Here is a 13,799-nt window from a genome sequence, read left to right as displayed (position 1 = left end):
ATTATTTAATGTAAAAATAAAATAACGAGTTAAAAACATCTAAGGATTATACAGTTCATTGAGAGATATTTACATGACAAATTCGTTTTAGTTCCTAAACAATAAGAGTTGAAGTAGAGCAGACGAACAATCCGATGAAGCGGTGTCGAAAAAACCTCTACTAAATATTATGAGCGCCAATTAAAATTATCATAAGCAACGCTGAAAAATATAATTATTTGACTATCTACAAATATAACCGAAATAGTAAGAAACTTATACAAATCATGAAAATATACATGTAAAAGAGCTTTCATATAAAAGAAAAAACAGTTCTAAATTTTTTTTATTGAATAAATAAAAAAATAAGTTCAGAAGTGATAACTGTTTAGAAGGGAACATTTACGGACTCGAAAAATGATTATTAACACAATTGGAGGATATGAACGTTAAATGATATATCAACAACCATGGACGAATCTAGGATTTGAAGTTGGGTTGAGCTTGAAAAAAATTTAGAGAGAACTTGAAATTGTTTTGAGAAATTTATGAATGAAATGGATAGATTATTAATGTATGTTTTTACTTATTTTTTATAATTAAAAAAAAAATAATGAATTAAATTAAAAAGTTAAAAAATTATGATCGATTATGTCACATTTTTTTATTTGAATGAGAGTATTATCCGAATTAAAAAAATTCAATCCGGTTAAACATGATGTCAAATTGAACCTAATAACACACTTATTCAAATTTAAAATTTGAATGATTAAAAAATAAATTTGATGCATACTCCTACCTATAAAAGAAGAAGCCACATTAGTCTAGATGTCATAATTAAGTCTAAGAATCTTTTGCTTCCTAATTTTAATTTTAGTCCTTAAAATAAGAAATGATTGAAGAATTAAATTTGGGTGAAAGGATAAGAGTAAAAAACTTGGGTTATCTGATTAGTCGAAAAAATAAAATAATTTTGTTTCTTTTCTCTTTACTTACATTTTTTTTCTTTTTTCTAACCGATAAGATTATGTTACGTCATTTCTGATATTTTTTTTAAGAGATCCATAAATATTCTACTGTAAGAAAAACAACACAAATAGTGACAAGGACAAACACTATGGACTCTATATTTGTTAATCCAATGTCTACAATAATTGTGACTGTCATATTTTAGTTCTTTAATTATTTGTATGACTTCATTGACTTGTTATATTATGAAAACGCCTTTAATATTTTCTCTTATATTCACATTTCTCCAATTGATAGTGCTGAACTATGTATTCGGTTTGAACTCAAATTGGTAAATGTGTCTGATAATTATTAACTAGGACTCTCAATTACTATGGTTTACCATATTTCAATCAATTCATTTATTCAAATGAAATCATTTAATATGTAATGTGGATGAATATTTGATAATAAAATTCTTTAGTAATTATTTGAGATTAATATTGAATAATTTATATTTTTTTTATATTTTTTTAATTAAAAAGAACTAACATAATATCTTAATAATCTATTAATCAATTACATTATTTATATCATTAATTAAAATATTATATATGTTTCTCTTAGTTTTTTTTTTTTTGTTATATATTTAATATAATTTATCTTTTTATACAGTCTTGTTTGATTGTTTTTTTTTTCAAATATCTATTTAATAAATATCATTTTATCCTCTCTTATCAATATATTAAATATCAATATAATTTAAATATTTTTATAAAAATAAATAAATCATTTTTTCAATATCAACATCAAGAATTTTTTCTAATAGTCAAAAATTTATTTAAATAAACATATAAGCCCTCAACTATATATAATATTATGATATTGAATTATTTTTATATATTTTTTCATCACATATATGTTTAACAATTAAAATGTTAAATTATTACTTTTTTTAAATTTTAAATATAAAATATCATTTAATCAATTTAACTTGAATAATTTTTTTTCTTCTTTTAAGATTTTAAACTCATAATACAAATATATTTTTCAAATAAAATAAATAATTGTAGGGTAAAAACTCTAAATAAATATTTTTCATACCCAACATTAATAAAACTAGTATGTATCTCGTGCAAGTAATAATATAAAAAATCGTGAAAAAAATATTACGGTAAAAATTTTATGGACGGGTCAACCCATAATTCGACCCAAGTATCCATTTACTCTCACATATATTTAAATTAACCACAGCTCTCGACCCGACAATCCGGACACTTTAAAAATTAAGCATCATTATATATATACAGACCTCCCATTGAAAGCATCATTATAAATTCGATCTCTATAATATTATTATCATTTTAACTATTTATTAAGGTTTTTTTTTTTTTTTTTTGACAAAACCAACAAAAAAAAACTAAAATCAAACAAGGTTCTAATCTAAATAAATAATTCCATGTTGTCCAAACAGCACTTTATTCTCTGATATTCAGAAATATCAGCCTGGCAATGGCCGAAGGAGTCTTATCAAGACATCAATTTCTTAATTCAATTTCAGCGAACCCTCCTTCCTGGTAAGCCGTGAACACAACTTTCTTTCTCTTTCTCTCTCTCCAGAAATTTCTGGTTCTTCATATACACGAATCACTCCATCTCCTCCACATGATCTCTCTCTGTTCTCTCTCTCTATATGTGCAATCGGTTCCTTTCAATAACTGTCTAGCCGCCAACAAATTTCGTTCATAACTGAAGCGAATTCAGAAACATTTCCAGATCCGACATGCTATTGCTTCGGATCTATGCTCTAACCGCAGCCATATGCTTCGTTAGTACTACCGTCTATGGAGCTTCCGTTTTGCCTGCTAGTGAAGGTATATATATATGTTTGATAATATTAATACATTATTGGCTGTGATTTGAAAAACTTGTTGTCGATTTTAATCGTGCGATTGAATTGATTAATTTACAGTGGAGACTCTTAGGCAAATTGGAAGTAAGTTAGGGAAGACGAATTGGAACTTCAGCGTTGATCCGTGCAGTGGAGGATCCGGTTGGTTCACACAACCACCTCCGGATGAAAATAATCCTGACAATGCAGTAGTGTGTAACTGTACCTTCTCCAACAATACCGTCTGTCACGTTGTGAGCATGTAATTTCTTTTCTCCATCTTTTCTCTTTCAGTCCTCTATTTCCTTCTTTTACTTTTTCATGTTTTTACTTTCTTTCAAAATGCTTATTTTTGTTCTCAATCTTTGTGAAGTTTAGTGTAATGCTAAGAAATAAACCTTAGTCTTGAAAGAAATGGTGTATGAGAAAAAAAGTATTCAATTGAATACTTAAGTATATTGATTTTTGTAATGAGATTATGGTATAAAGGTTGATAGAGATGTCAAATTTGTTAATAAAGTTGTAAAATTTTATGTATACAAACTTGAAAAGATGTGTCATATTTGTTGACTTAACGAAAACAAAATTAATGTGTTAAGTTTTTGAAGGGCAGAGGCGGAGCCAGGATTTGAAACCTAATCGGGCTAATTTTTTATTAAAAAAATCTATCCGGGTTAGTTTTATAGTTTGCTTGTCACCAATGTCTTTTAGCGACGGAAAATAACCAATAACGACAGTAATCGTTATTGATAAAATACATACAGGCTGTTTAAGGCAACAGCCTGTTTAAGGTTACCCGGGCTGACTTGTACTTGGCTCCGCCCTCTTGACGGGTGTATTTGATAACTAGGATGTTATATTAATTTTTTAATCAGTATATTCAAAATCTCTCACCATCTTTCCTTTGTATTTTTTCAGTCAACTTAGGAAATCTGATAAACTCCCGTCTATTTTTATGTAGAGAATCAAAATAAAAAATAAAATATTCGAATTAATTGAGGATGGCAAGATTCCTACTATATTTCTAAATAGGACAAAGATGAATTAAATAATTGTGACAGTGTATATTAATTATTAATACCAGCTTGTAGAGGAAGAATAATTTAAATTAGATTAAATTGGAGGACCTAGTCTTTGTTTTTTTTTTTTATCAAATTGGTGGGGACCACGTCAAAGAAGGTGGCTCAAAAATCCGGATATGATAAAAGAAAGTAGGTTTGAGCCGTGGGGCCATTATATTAGACACTTGTTGGATTGGGCCCCAATTAGAGGTACATATTTGGACCCTTATGGGCTCAATTGACACCAACAGCTGGACGAGATAGTCTTCATGTTTTGTGTGACGTGTCAAGTATGGATCTTGTTTTTTTTGCCAATAATGAAAATGATGGTTTAAGGTTTTAGAAGACAAGACATTGTAGAGAAAAGAAAAATCTTATAGTGACAAACATAGTTTCATATGAATTGTGATGGCATGTAAAAGTGAATTATTAGTCTTTTTTGAAACTATTATTTTTTCACAATCATAATTACAATCACTTTTAAAAATTGTCAAAAAGTAAAGTGATTTCATTTTAGTGAATGAAAAAAGTGTTTTTTTTGATAAATTTTTAGATTTTGTTACAAAATAATTTTGAATTATTATTTTTTTGTCAAATATGATTAGTCTTGATTGGATTTTTTTGTTTTACTTTTTTATTTTGACCATTTGTGTTTCTAGGAATTATGTTAATATCTTTGGCATTAGTAAGCCTGAAAATATATATTTTTTTCTTTGTGCTTCATTTAACTTTTACTTGTTATTATCTTTAGCTTTTTATTTTTGAAGGTTGAAGTCTTCTTTTAATATGTAAGGACACTAACACTCAAAAAAATAAAAGTAAAGAAATTGCAAGCAAAAAATAAAAGATACCCAATACAATAAGACCTTGTATGATCTTGAGTTATTTGATTAACCTTGTTTGATGTAGTTATTGAAGATGAAGTTATTTGGGTAAAAACACATTAAGAGTATAAATATATAATGATTATTAATATTTTTTAAATAGAGGATACTTTGATTGATAATTTGAAGGACTAGTAGATGGTTGATTGGAGAAATGGTTATTTATTGATTGGATAATGAGTTATTCTCAAGTAAACCCACATAAAATGAGGCATAAGTTTTTGCAAAATAAAAACAAAGTTACTTATCTGACTATAAAAATCCAAACAAGTTGAAGAAAGACAAAACCAAACCAGTCTATCAGAGTCTCCAATTATGATTATGTAAGGTTATTTGTAGAGTTTTAGTATGCTTCAATGATCTTATATTCTCATAAAGTACCCTTGCTAATGGTTGGTACATAGTTAAATTATATTGACTTAACTTTATTATTGATATCTAACAAGTAACTATATGGTTACAGATTCCTGAAACAACAGAATTTAACGGGCACTCTTCCAAAAGAATTTGTCAACCTCCCGTTTCTTCAGGAAATGTAAGTAGCTTTCACTAATTTCTAGTGTCAACTCTTGTCATATTTAACTAAATTTCACTTGTTAACAGCAAGAAAATAGGCCCTGTTTGAATTTTTAACAACTCTTGGTGTTTATGTTTTTCATTTGAATTATAAAGTATAACCTTATGGCATATCAATTCTTCATATTGAGTGATGTCTAGCAGGGGTTTCAATTATAAGAATGTTTGTATATCAAGAGTAATATATTTTTAAATTCAAAGAAATGTTTGTACATACATTTATATTGAAAAATAGGACCACTTATTATTATCAATGATTTTACATGAGACCATCAACAGTGCCATTCTGAGAAAGAAAAGAAAATTTCTTTTAACGAATCACTCTTGACTCCTAAATACCCTTTGCAGAAATTCAGTTCTTAATGCTTCATAGACTAGCCAAAAAAAGGAAGAAGAACAGATCATAAATGTTTTACAAATGTAATTATTAGTAATGTTCTTGTTAATCTCATGCCTGCAGTGATCTTACTCGCAACTACCTTAATGGAACTATCCCTCCAGAATGGGGAACCAGCCTACTTGTAAACATGTGTGTACACCTATCTCCTCCTGTATATAGTATCATATTTATACATTGTCTCATATACAATGATCTGATGATTCTTATTAATGCTGACGCAGCACACTACTTGCAAATCGAATTACCGGAACAATCCCAAGAGAATTGGGAAACATCACCACACTTAGAAGCCTGTAAAGTCTTGATCATACAATTCTCAATAAGATTATATTCGTGTATATTTCTCCTTTATCTAATGTTGTGCTCTTGATCGTCATAGGGTACTGGAGATCAACCAGCTATCAGGGAGAATTCCGCCAGAGCTTGGAAATCTTACTAGCATAGAGAGATTGTAAGAGCCATTCTCTTTTATATAAATTTTGTTCATGTATTATTGATAACAAATAAGCTCAATATGTAAGGTGTATTGTTTATTCATCAAAATATGAGTTCCTATGCTTTACTGTCCTATGTGATGTGGTCTTCCCACATAATTCAAAAGGGTCTTTTGCTTGGATTTCCTTGTACATAGTGGTATTGAGCATCTATTGAATACATGTTAAGGTTTCAATCCAGTTTATATCTTAATATTGTTTATTTGTTTCTAAAGGCTTCTAACGTCGAATAACTTCTCTGGGGAATTGCCAATAGAACTTGGAAAGTTGACCACATTGATGGACTTGTAAGTTTTGAATTCAAACCATTTATTTCCGTTTCCGTCCATATGATTTTTACACTCATCAAATTGTTTCCTACTTCTGAATTTGGATTCAGATCTAACTGTTTGTCATCATTGCAGTCGGATTGGTGACAATAACATCACTGGAAAGATTCCAGACTTTATTGGGAACTGGCGTAATCTTAATAAATTGTGAGATGCTAAATTTTTTTGTTTGTCAAGTTATATTGATTCATGTTTCTTTTGTCTGATAACTTTTTGACACAAAAATTTGGTAACACAGAGTACTTCAAGCAAGCGGCTTGGAGGGTCCAATCCCTGATACAATTTTTACATTGATCAACATAACAGACTTGTAATTTCTTGTACCTCATTGATTCTACTATTTTACTGTTGTGCCTGGATAATACTTACCTTTACAAATTTGCAGGAGAATAAGTGACATAAATGGAACTGATGCCATATTTCCACCCATTAGTAATATGAAAAAACTGAAAATACTGTAAGTTGAATAGTTCCTGAAAGTGGAACGGTCCTAATTATGACCTTAATGCAGATGATTCAATCTAGCAAATTCTTCTTATTGAATTAAAATTTGCATGTTTATCAAATGTTACAGGATTCTAAGAAGTTGCAATCTCATTGGACCATTACCGTCATATCTGGGCACAGTTACAACTTTGAAAACATTGTTAGTAGATCTTAACCTTTTTGTTTGATAGATTAGACGTCCATATTTTTACAATTTCTTTCCAGGGCTTCTTTATGCATTTTATGCTTGCTAAAAATCTAACTTTGTTTTGGAAAACCATGTTGTCATTCATAACTTTATTGCAGAGATCTCAGCTTCAACAAATTAAGCGGAGAAATTCCCACCACATATTCTAGTTTGTCAAAGACAGATTTCATGTAAGGATCCTGCCACCTTTTGAGCTTTCTCTTACTATGAAAAATTAGTATAGGTAGGAAGGATGGAATGGGCAAATTGCATCTTGGTCTCCTTTTCCTTCAAACATATATAAAATCTTATCAATTTTGTAAGTTTTTTTTGGGTTTATCTGTACTGATTGAACACCGTAGACAAATACTTTATCTTTGGCTTACAAATTTTCGACAATTGACTGGTAGGATACCGAACTCATCTCTGATTTTGATTTGATATATAGATATTTTACTGGAAACATGTTGAATGGAACCGTGCCTGATTGGGTTCTGGATAAGGGTGACATGATGTAAGTCTCTTCCAAAATTTTCTATATATGTCTCTTATAATACAGATGCTATATGGTCCTCCATGCTAATATAGTAATATAGTACCATACTTGTTCTAGTCATTTTTATATATTTTTTCATCTTCATTTTTTTTCATCTTTCTTTGTTTTAATCGTTGGTGATATGTACTCTTTTTATTTCAATACAATTAAAAAATCATAATAATCTTGTATGGCCAGACATTTTTTACTCTCTAATTTTATGATTGATATCAATTAAAGGGTAAAGTCTCATATTTAATTAACCATTTTTCTTTTGTGATTTTGAGTATCAGTTAATTAATGTTGATGCACATTATTATGTTAGTGTTTGACTGTATAGCATGAGATATACCACTTGAATCTTGTTAAATTGCAAAGCAAATATTAGAGGAGTAACAATGTTTGATTTTCTCTATGCAGTGATCTCTCATTCAATAATTTTACACACACTACCGACAATTGTCAAGAGAGAAGTGTGTAAGAATCTATTCTGTTCGGTAACCATTACAATAATATCAAGATGACGTATACAAGTCTAAAACACCTTTTATGTTTTTTTTCCACAGGAACTTGTTTGCAAGCAGTTCAAACAATTTAACATCGTAAGTTCCATCACAACAATTATCTTTCCTAACACCATTTATGTACTAAAATTTTCAAATTATTGAATTTCTTATGCATATTCTGTTACTATAAATAGAAATTAGAAGCATTAAATTGATTATCATTTGAAATTGCCTTTTCAGTGGAAATGTTTCGTGCATGAAAACCTATTTGGCTCAGTGTTCAGGTAATGTGGAATATTCGTTTATTTCTTGTACACCGTAGTTTCCTTATTTGAATTATTTTTCTCTTATGAACTATGGGAGAAATCTTGCATATATCACAAACAAAAAGGAATAATGTATTACAAATTGTGAGATATGGGGGTTTTCATTTTAAAACATGCGAGAGAGATATGTATGGAAATTACTGATAAGAACCCAATTGAGGGTTTGCATTAATTACCTTTTCAATATTACCAATAGTAGAATGAAAATCCAATTAATAGTAAAATGAACATCCAATGATGAGCCAATTTTTAATATTACAGTGGCTTATAAGTGCTTTTGATAGTATATACGTCTAGTCTAGATGGGCTAGTTGTACAAGTTCAGACATCTAAATGAGTTTTTTTTCTTTCTATTATTTATCAGATATTGTAGTATTCCCTATTTTGCCTTGGCCTAGAAAATGATTTAACTTCCATCTACTAATATCCTTAAGGTTCCAACTACGAGTCCTTGTTAATGTCTCCATGTAATTTTTTATTTCATTATTATTAGTTGAATCATCTAAAGAATTTCAAATGTGGTCTACCATAGTTGTTGAAGTTATCTTCTTCTGTTTCATTCCAGATTCCCACTCTTTACATATAAATTGTGGAGGAAATGAAGTAACAGTTGGAGGCATCAAATATGAATCGGATGTAGTTCCTGGCACGGCTGCAAGTTTCTCCAAAGGAAGTAACTGGGCATTTATTAACACTGGCCATTTCCTGGACAATGACCGTCCCTCGGATAGTTATGTGGAAAAGAGTGCCTCTACTCTACCTGGGAATAGTTCTCTATTAAGCATGGATGCCCGGATTACTCCTATATCATTGACATATTATGTGTTCTGCCTGATAAATGGGAATTACACTGTAGATCTTACATTTGCAGAAATTATCTTCACCAATGACAGAACATTTAGCAGCCTGGGAAGGCGCATCTTTGACGTTTACATTCAGGTAAGCCATTGTAACAATATCTTTAGTAAATCATCTCCTCAATTTTCTATATATATACTGATCTGAAAAACTGATCTCCCTTGACATCTATGATATCCTCAATAAATATCCAGACATTAAGCTTCAATTTATCAAAAGATAATCAAACATAAGAGCTGATTGTCTTGCGAAGCAATTCCAGGATGATGGAAATCCTGTGTTCATTTTAGAATTCCTGAATCACTTAGATTCCTCATTTGGAAATATTTTAATCCTAATCAATGAACCAATTAGTATGTTCATGCCAAAGAATAGGCCTGTCAAAGGGTTTGCTAAAGAACTATCATATCATGAATTGATTGCAGGGGACGCGGGTGCTGAAGGACTTTAACATTGAGAATGAAGCTGGTGGGGTTGGTATTGAAATTGTCAGATCTTTTTCAGCCCCTGTGACGGACAGGACATTGGAAATTCAACTCCGTTGGTCTGGGAAAGGAACTATTGCTGTCCCTGTAAGAGGAATTTATGGTCCTCTTATTTCAGCTATTTCTGTGGAACTACCTGGATTTTCACCCCCAGGTATTAATACTCTATTAAAAAACTTCTTTTAGAAAGATTTTACTGTCTTTGTAAGTAATTTGTAAATTGATTTTGGAACCCATCTAGGCCCTCTAGGGTACCTCAAGTGGTAAGAGTGTTGAAGTCTCAAGTTCTATTTTATTTTAGAAAAACACCTTGAATGAAGTGGGGGTGTCATGGCATGGCATGGCCGTGGGATGTTGTGCTAACCTCCTCAAAGAAAATAAACCGGTGTTAAAAAAATGATTTATGGGTTTTAATCATGTCAAACAACAAATGAGATGTATGAAATCTCATTAAATCTCCTGAGAATGCTGTCTTCCTAATTGCTATGTCATCAGAACCTCATACATCTTCTCTATTATGACCATGTAGGATTTTTAAATTGGTGATGTTGGTGAAAATTCTAAACTTTCATGCAACAAAATACCAAAAGTGAAATTAATTAAACTTTTTATCACGAGCTGTCTAACAAGACTAGGAGATGCATTTGACACTCTATGACAAATGTCTTGTCTTAATGTCATGGAGGTCACATGCATTTAGACCTTCAATTATGGTCATTTGTCTCTATACATCCTATTATAGGTGACTGTTTGCTTGTGATGATTGTTCAAATGGTATTTCCTATTTTTGCTTACTTCTCTTCTTTTCTAAATGCAGGATCACAAAAAGGTGGCATCTCTGTAGGTGCTGTTGTTGGAATTGTATTTTCTGTCGTTTTTGTTGTCATCCTAATTCTTGGCATCCTTTGGTGGAAAGGATGTATAGGACGCAAAGACACTATAAGTGACGGTATTGACAAACTATCTATTTGCCGATTTTTGCATGATATGGGTTAATTTGTCTAGGGCCTCTGTTGAAGTAATAGAACTATTAGTTTCTTATTATTGTTTTTTTATCCTCTATAGATCTGAAAGGCCTGGATCTTCAAACTGGTTCATTCTCCTTGAGACAAATTAAAGCTGCCACAAACAATTTTGATGTTGCTAACAAGATTGGAGAAGGTGGTTTTGGTCCTGTTTTCAAGGTATCCACAAAAAGAACTAATTATTTGAACTGTTTAATGACATATTTTTAATATTAGAGATACCATTATATTTTAATTATGATTTTCAGGGAGTTCTTTCTGACGGAACTGCAATAGCAGTAAAACAGCTCTCTTCCAAGTCGAAGCAAGGAAACCGTGAATTTGTGACTGAAATAGGAATGATTTCAGCTTTGCAACACCCTTATCTTGTGAAGCTTTATGGATGTTGTATTGAAGGCAATCAACTATTGCTTGTGTACGAGTACTTGGAAAATAACAGTCTGGCACGTGCATTATTTGGTAAGCCAAAGTGTCCTCCTATCCACTGTTACTTCTCTTTAGTATAAAGCTAAACATATATGTTTTATATGAGCTAATTCCCTCTAATGCACTTGTTGTTCTAAAAAATGCAAAGGTCCTGAAGAATCTCAGATCCACTTGGATTGGTCTACAAGGTATAAGATCTGTATTGGCATAGCTCGTGGCCTAGCTTATCTCCATGAAGAATCAAGACTGAAGATTGTCCACAGAGACATCAAGGCTACAAACGTGTTGCTTGATAAGGATCTTAACCCTAAGATATCTGACTTTGGTTTGGCCAAACTTGATGAAGAAGAGAACACTCATATAAGCACAAGAGTTGCCGGAACTTAGTGAGTCACATTACCCTATTATGCCTTCTTTGATCTAGAGTTATTTCGAAATCTTGTTTGATGAAAAAACGAGTTATTTGGGTAATGATGGAAGAAATGAAGTGATGGAATGTTGGAACCCACATCAAACAAGCCCATAGTTTTTAGGTCCATGAGCTTGTTTGGTTTCATCATCTACTCTTAAGCTGAATTTTGTTAGATCCAGGGAAAGTTAAGTTATTTTACCACTTGAAATAATTTGAGATCATGTCAGTGTTTGTTGTGCTAAGCTTAGCGTTCTACAGATAAAAAAAAACTGATTAAGAAAAGGAGAAGACACTTTGGTTAGAACATAAATATACTAACCGTTTTATATGATCCGATGCAGTGGGTACATGGCTCCAGAATACGCTATGCGTGGCTATCTAACAGATAAAGCCGACGTTTATAGTTTTGGAATTGTTGCTCTCGAAATCGTTAGTGGGAGAACTAATACAACTCATAGACCAAAGGAGGAGAGCCTCTACCTCCTAGATTATGTAAGTCAAATAAACTTGTAAACTATTTTTTCTTTTACTTTATTTCCACTCAATTCCAATATTTAACACTAATGTTTGTTCTGGAATCTCAATATAGGCCCATATCTTAAAAGAAAATGGGACTCTTATGGACATTGTGGATCGAAGACTAGGCTTGGAGTTCAAAGAAGAGGAGGCAATGACAATGATCAATATAGCTTTGATTTGCACCAATGTAACTTCTGCTTCTAGGCCAAACATGTCATCTGTCGTGAGCATGCTTGAGGACAGGAATGTTCCTGAGAACCTGTTATTGGATTCAGACTCTAGCGTATCGAACCACAAGGAGAAGATGAAACAGATGATGAGCGATCTCGAACAATCAGACCCAAACATGAGTCAAACTCGCAGCTCAATACCGTGGTCTGCTTCTTCCACTTCGGCTGGAGATCTTTACCCCATCACGGTAAACTCCAGTTACTTGGCTAATAGAGACAAAGTGTGAGATGAAATGGTTAATAAATTATTCTCTTCAACAAAGTTAGAGACTGCAAAATGCTGAATTCGTGAAAATTCATATGTTCTGTAATTTGTATATGTTGTTTGGAAGCTTGACTCAGTTTTGGATTTCTGCAATATCTTTTTTGTTTGTTTGTGTGAATTTTATTGTAATCTTTTTTTTTTATTTAGTTCACTTCAATTATTAATGATTCAAAGCTATGTAGCTTTTACCAATGAAATAAGATTTATTTTCATGGTTTGTTGATATTTGTAGTTTTGGAGACTATTTGTAGCTTTGGGTATAAAGATATTAACACAACTGATACAAGTGCTGAAAATGTAATTTTATGTGAGATAATGTATTTTTGTTTTCAACTACATATACAAAAATGTTAATTAAGTACACAATGTACGAACAATACCAAATAACCGAATTTTTTGGGCTAGAAATAGTAGAGATTGATCTAATGATTGACATTATTTGTCTTTTCATCTGTTTCATATTTTCTTTTCATTAGGAATAATTGTTTGTAAAAACTAATTATGTAATTTACTATTTGAATACAATTACTAACATTTTATTAATTATTCTTTAAGACATTTTAATTTAATTAATTCAAATATACATTTAAATTAAATTTCATTATTTAATTTATGTTTGAATTTCATCTATATTTTGATTTTGTTATCCATATTATGATTTTATAGAATTAGTTTAAAAATTTAACGATAATGATTGAGATCGAGGAGAGAACGAGTGTGAAAATCTCTCAAATAATGCGCGATGGTTTGGACACAATTCTAATGTCCATTTAGAAGAAGAATACCTCTACTATTTCCAACCCAAATTTTAGTGACTGCTTCCCATTTCTTTCCAACGACACCTTGCCACCAAAACTTTCTTCACACCGCTCCTTTCAGATGGCACCTTTTCGTCAAAACTTTCCTCCATCATTATTTTGAAACCGCCATGCTAGATTGAAAGACTAGAAATTAGACTAATGTATAATGTATTGCAT

General features: G+C 31.0%; 1 protein-coding gene across 1 annotated transcript; it reads left to right on the top strand.

The window, feature by feature from the left end:
• Nucleotides 1–2,480: 2,480 nt before the first annotated feature.
• LOC124913869 (probable leucine-rich repeat receptor-like serine/threonine-protein kinase At3g14840) lies at nt 2,481–13,049 on the top strand. The gene is made up of 24 exons (XM_047454302.1): nt 2,481–2,801; nt 2,900–3,080; nt 5,227–5,298; nt 5,800–5,868; nt 5,961–6,032; nt 6,119–6,190; nt 6,449–6,520; nt 6,638–6,709; nt 6,801–6,872; nt 6,948–7,019; nt 7,137–7,208; nt 7,355–7,426; nt 7,684–7,749; nt 8,191–8,247; nt 8,337–8,372; nt 8,517–8,560; nt 9,168–9,541; nt 9,886–10,099; nt 10,763–10,894; nt 11,011–11,129; nt 11,219–11,429; nt 11,545–11,782; nt 12,150–12,300; nt 12,398–13,049. Exons 1-24 carry the CDS (start codon nt 2,711–2,713, stop codon nt 12,782–12,784), a joined length of 3,018 nt encoding a protein of 1,005 aa, XP_047310258.1. The 5' UTR covers nt 2,481–2,710; the 3' UTR covers nt 12,785–13,049.
• Nucleotides 13,050–13,799: the final 750 nt, after the last annotated feature.

This window comes from Impatiens glandulifera, chromosome 9 (assembly GCF_907164915.1).
Source record: "Impatiens glandulifera chromosome 9, dImpGla2.1, whole genome shotgun sequence".
NCBI lineage: Eukaryota > Viridiplantae > Streptophyta > Magnoliopsida > Ericales > Balsaminaceae > Impatiens > Impatiens glandulifera.
This window is presented reverse-complemented; position numbering and strand designations above follow the sequence as displayed.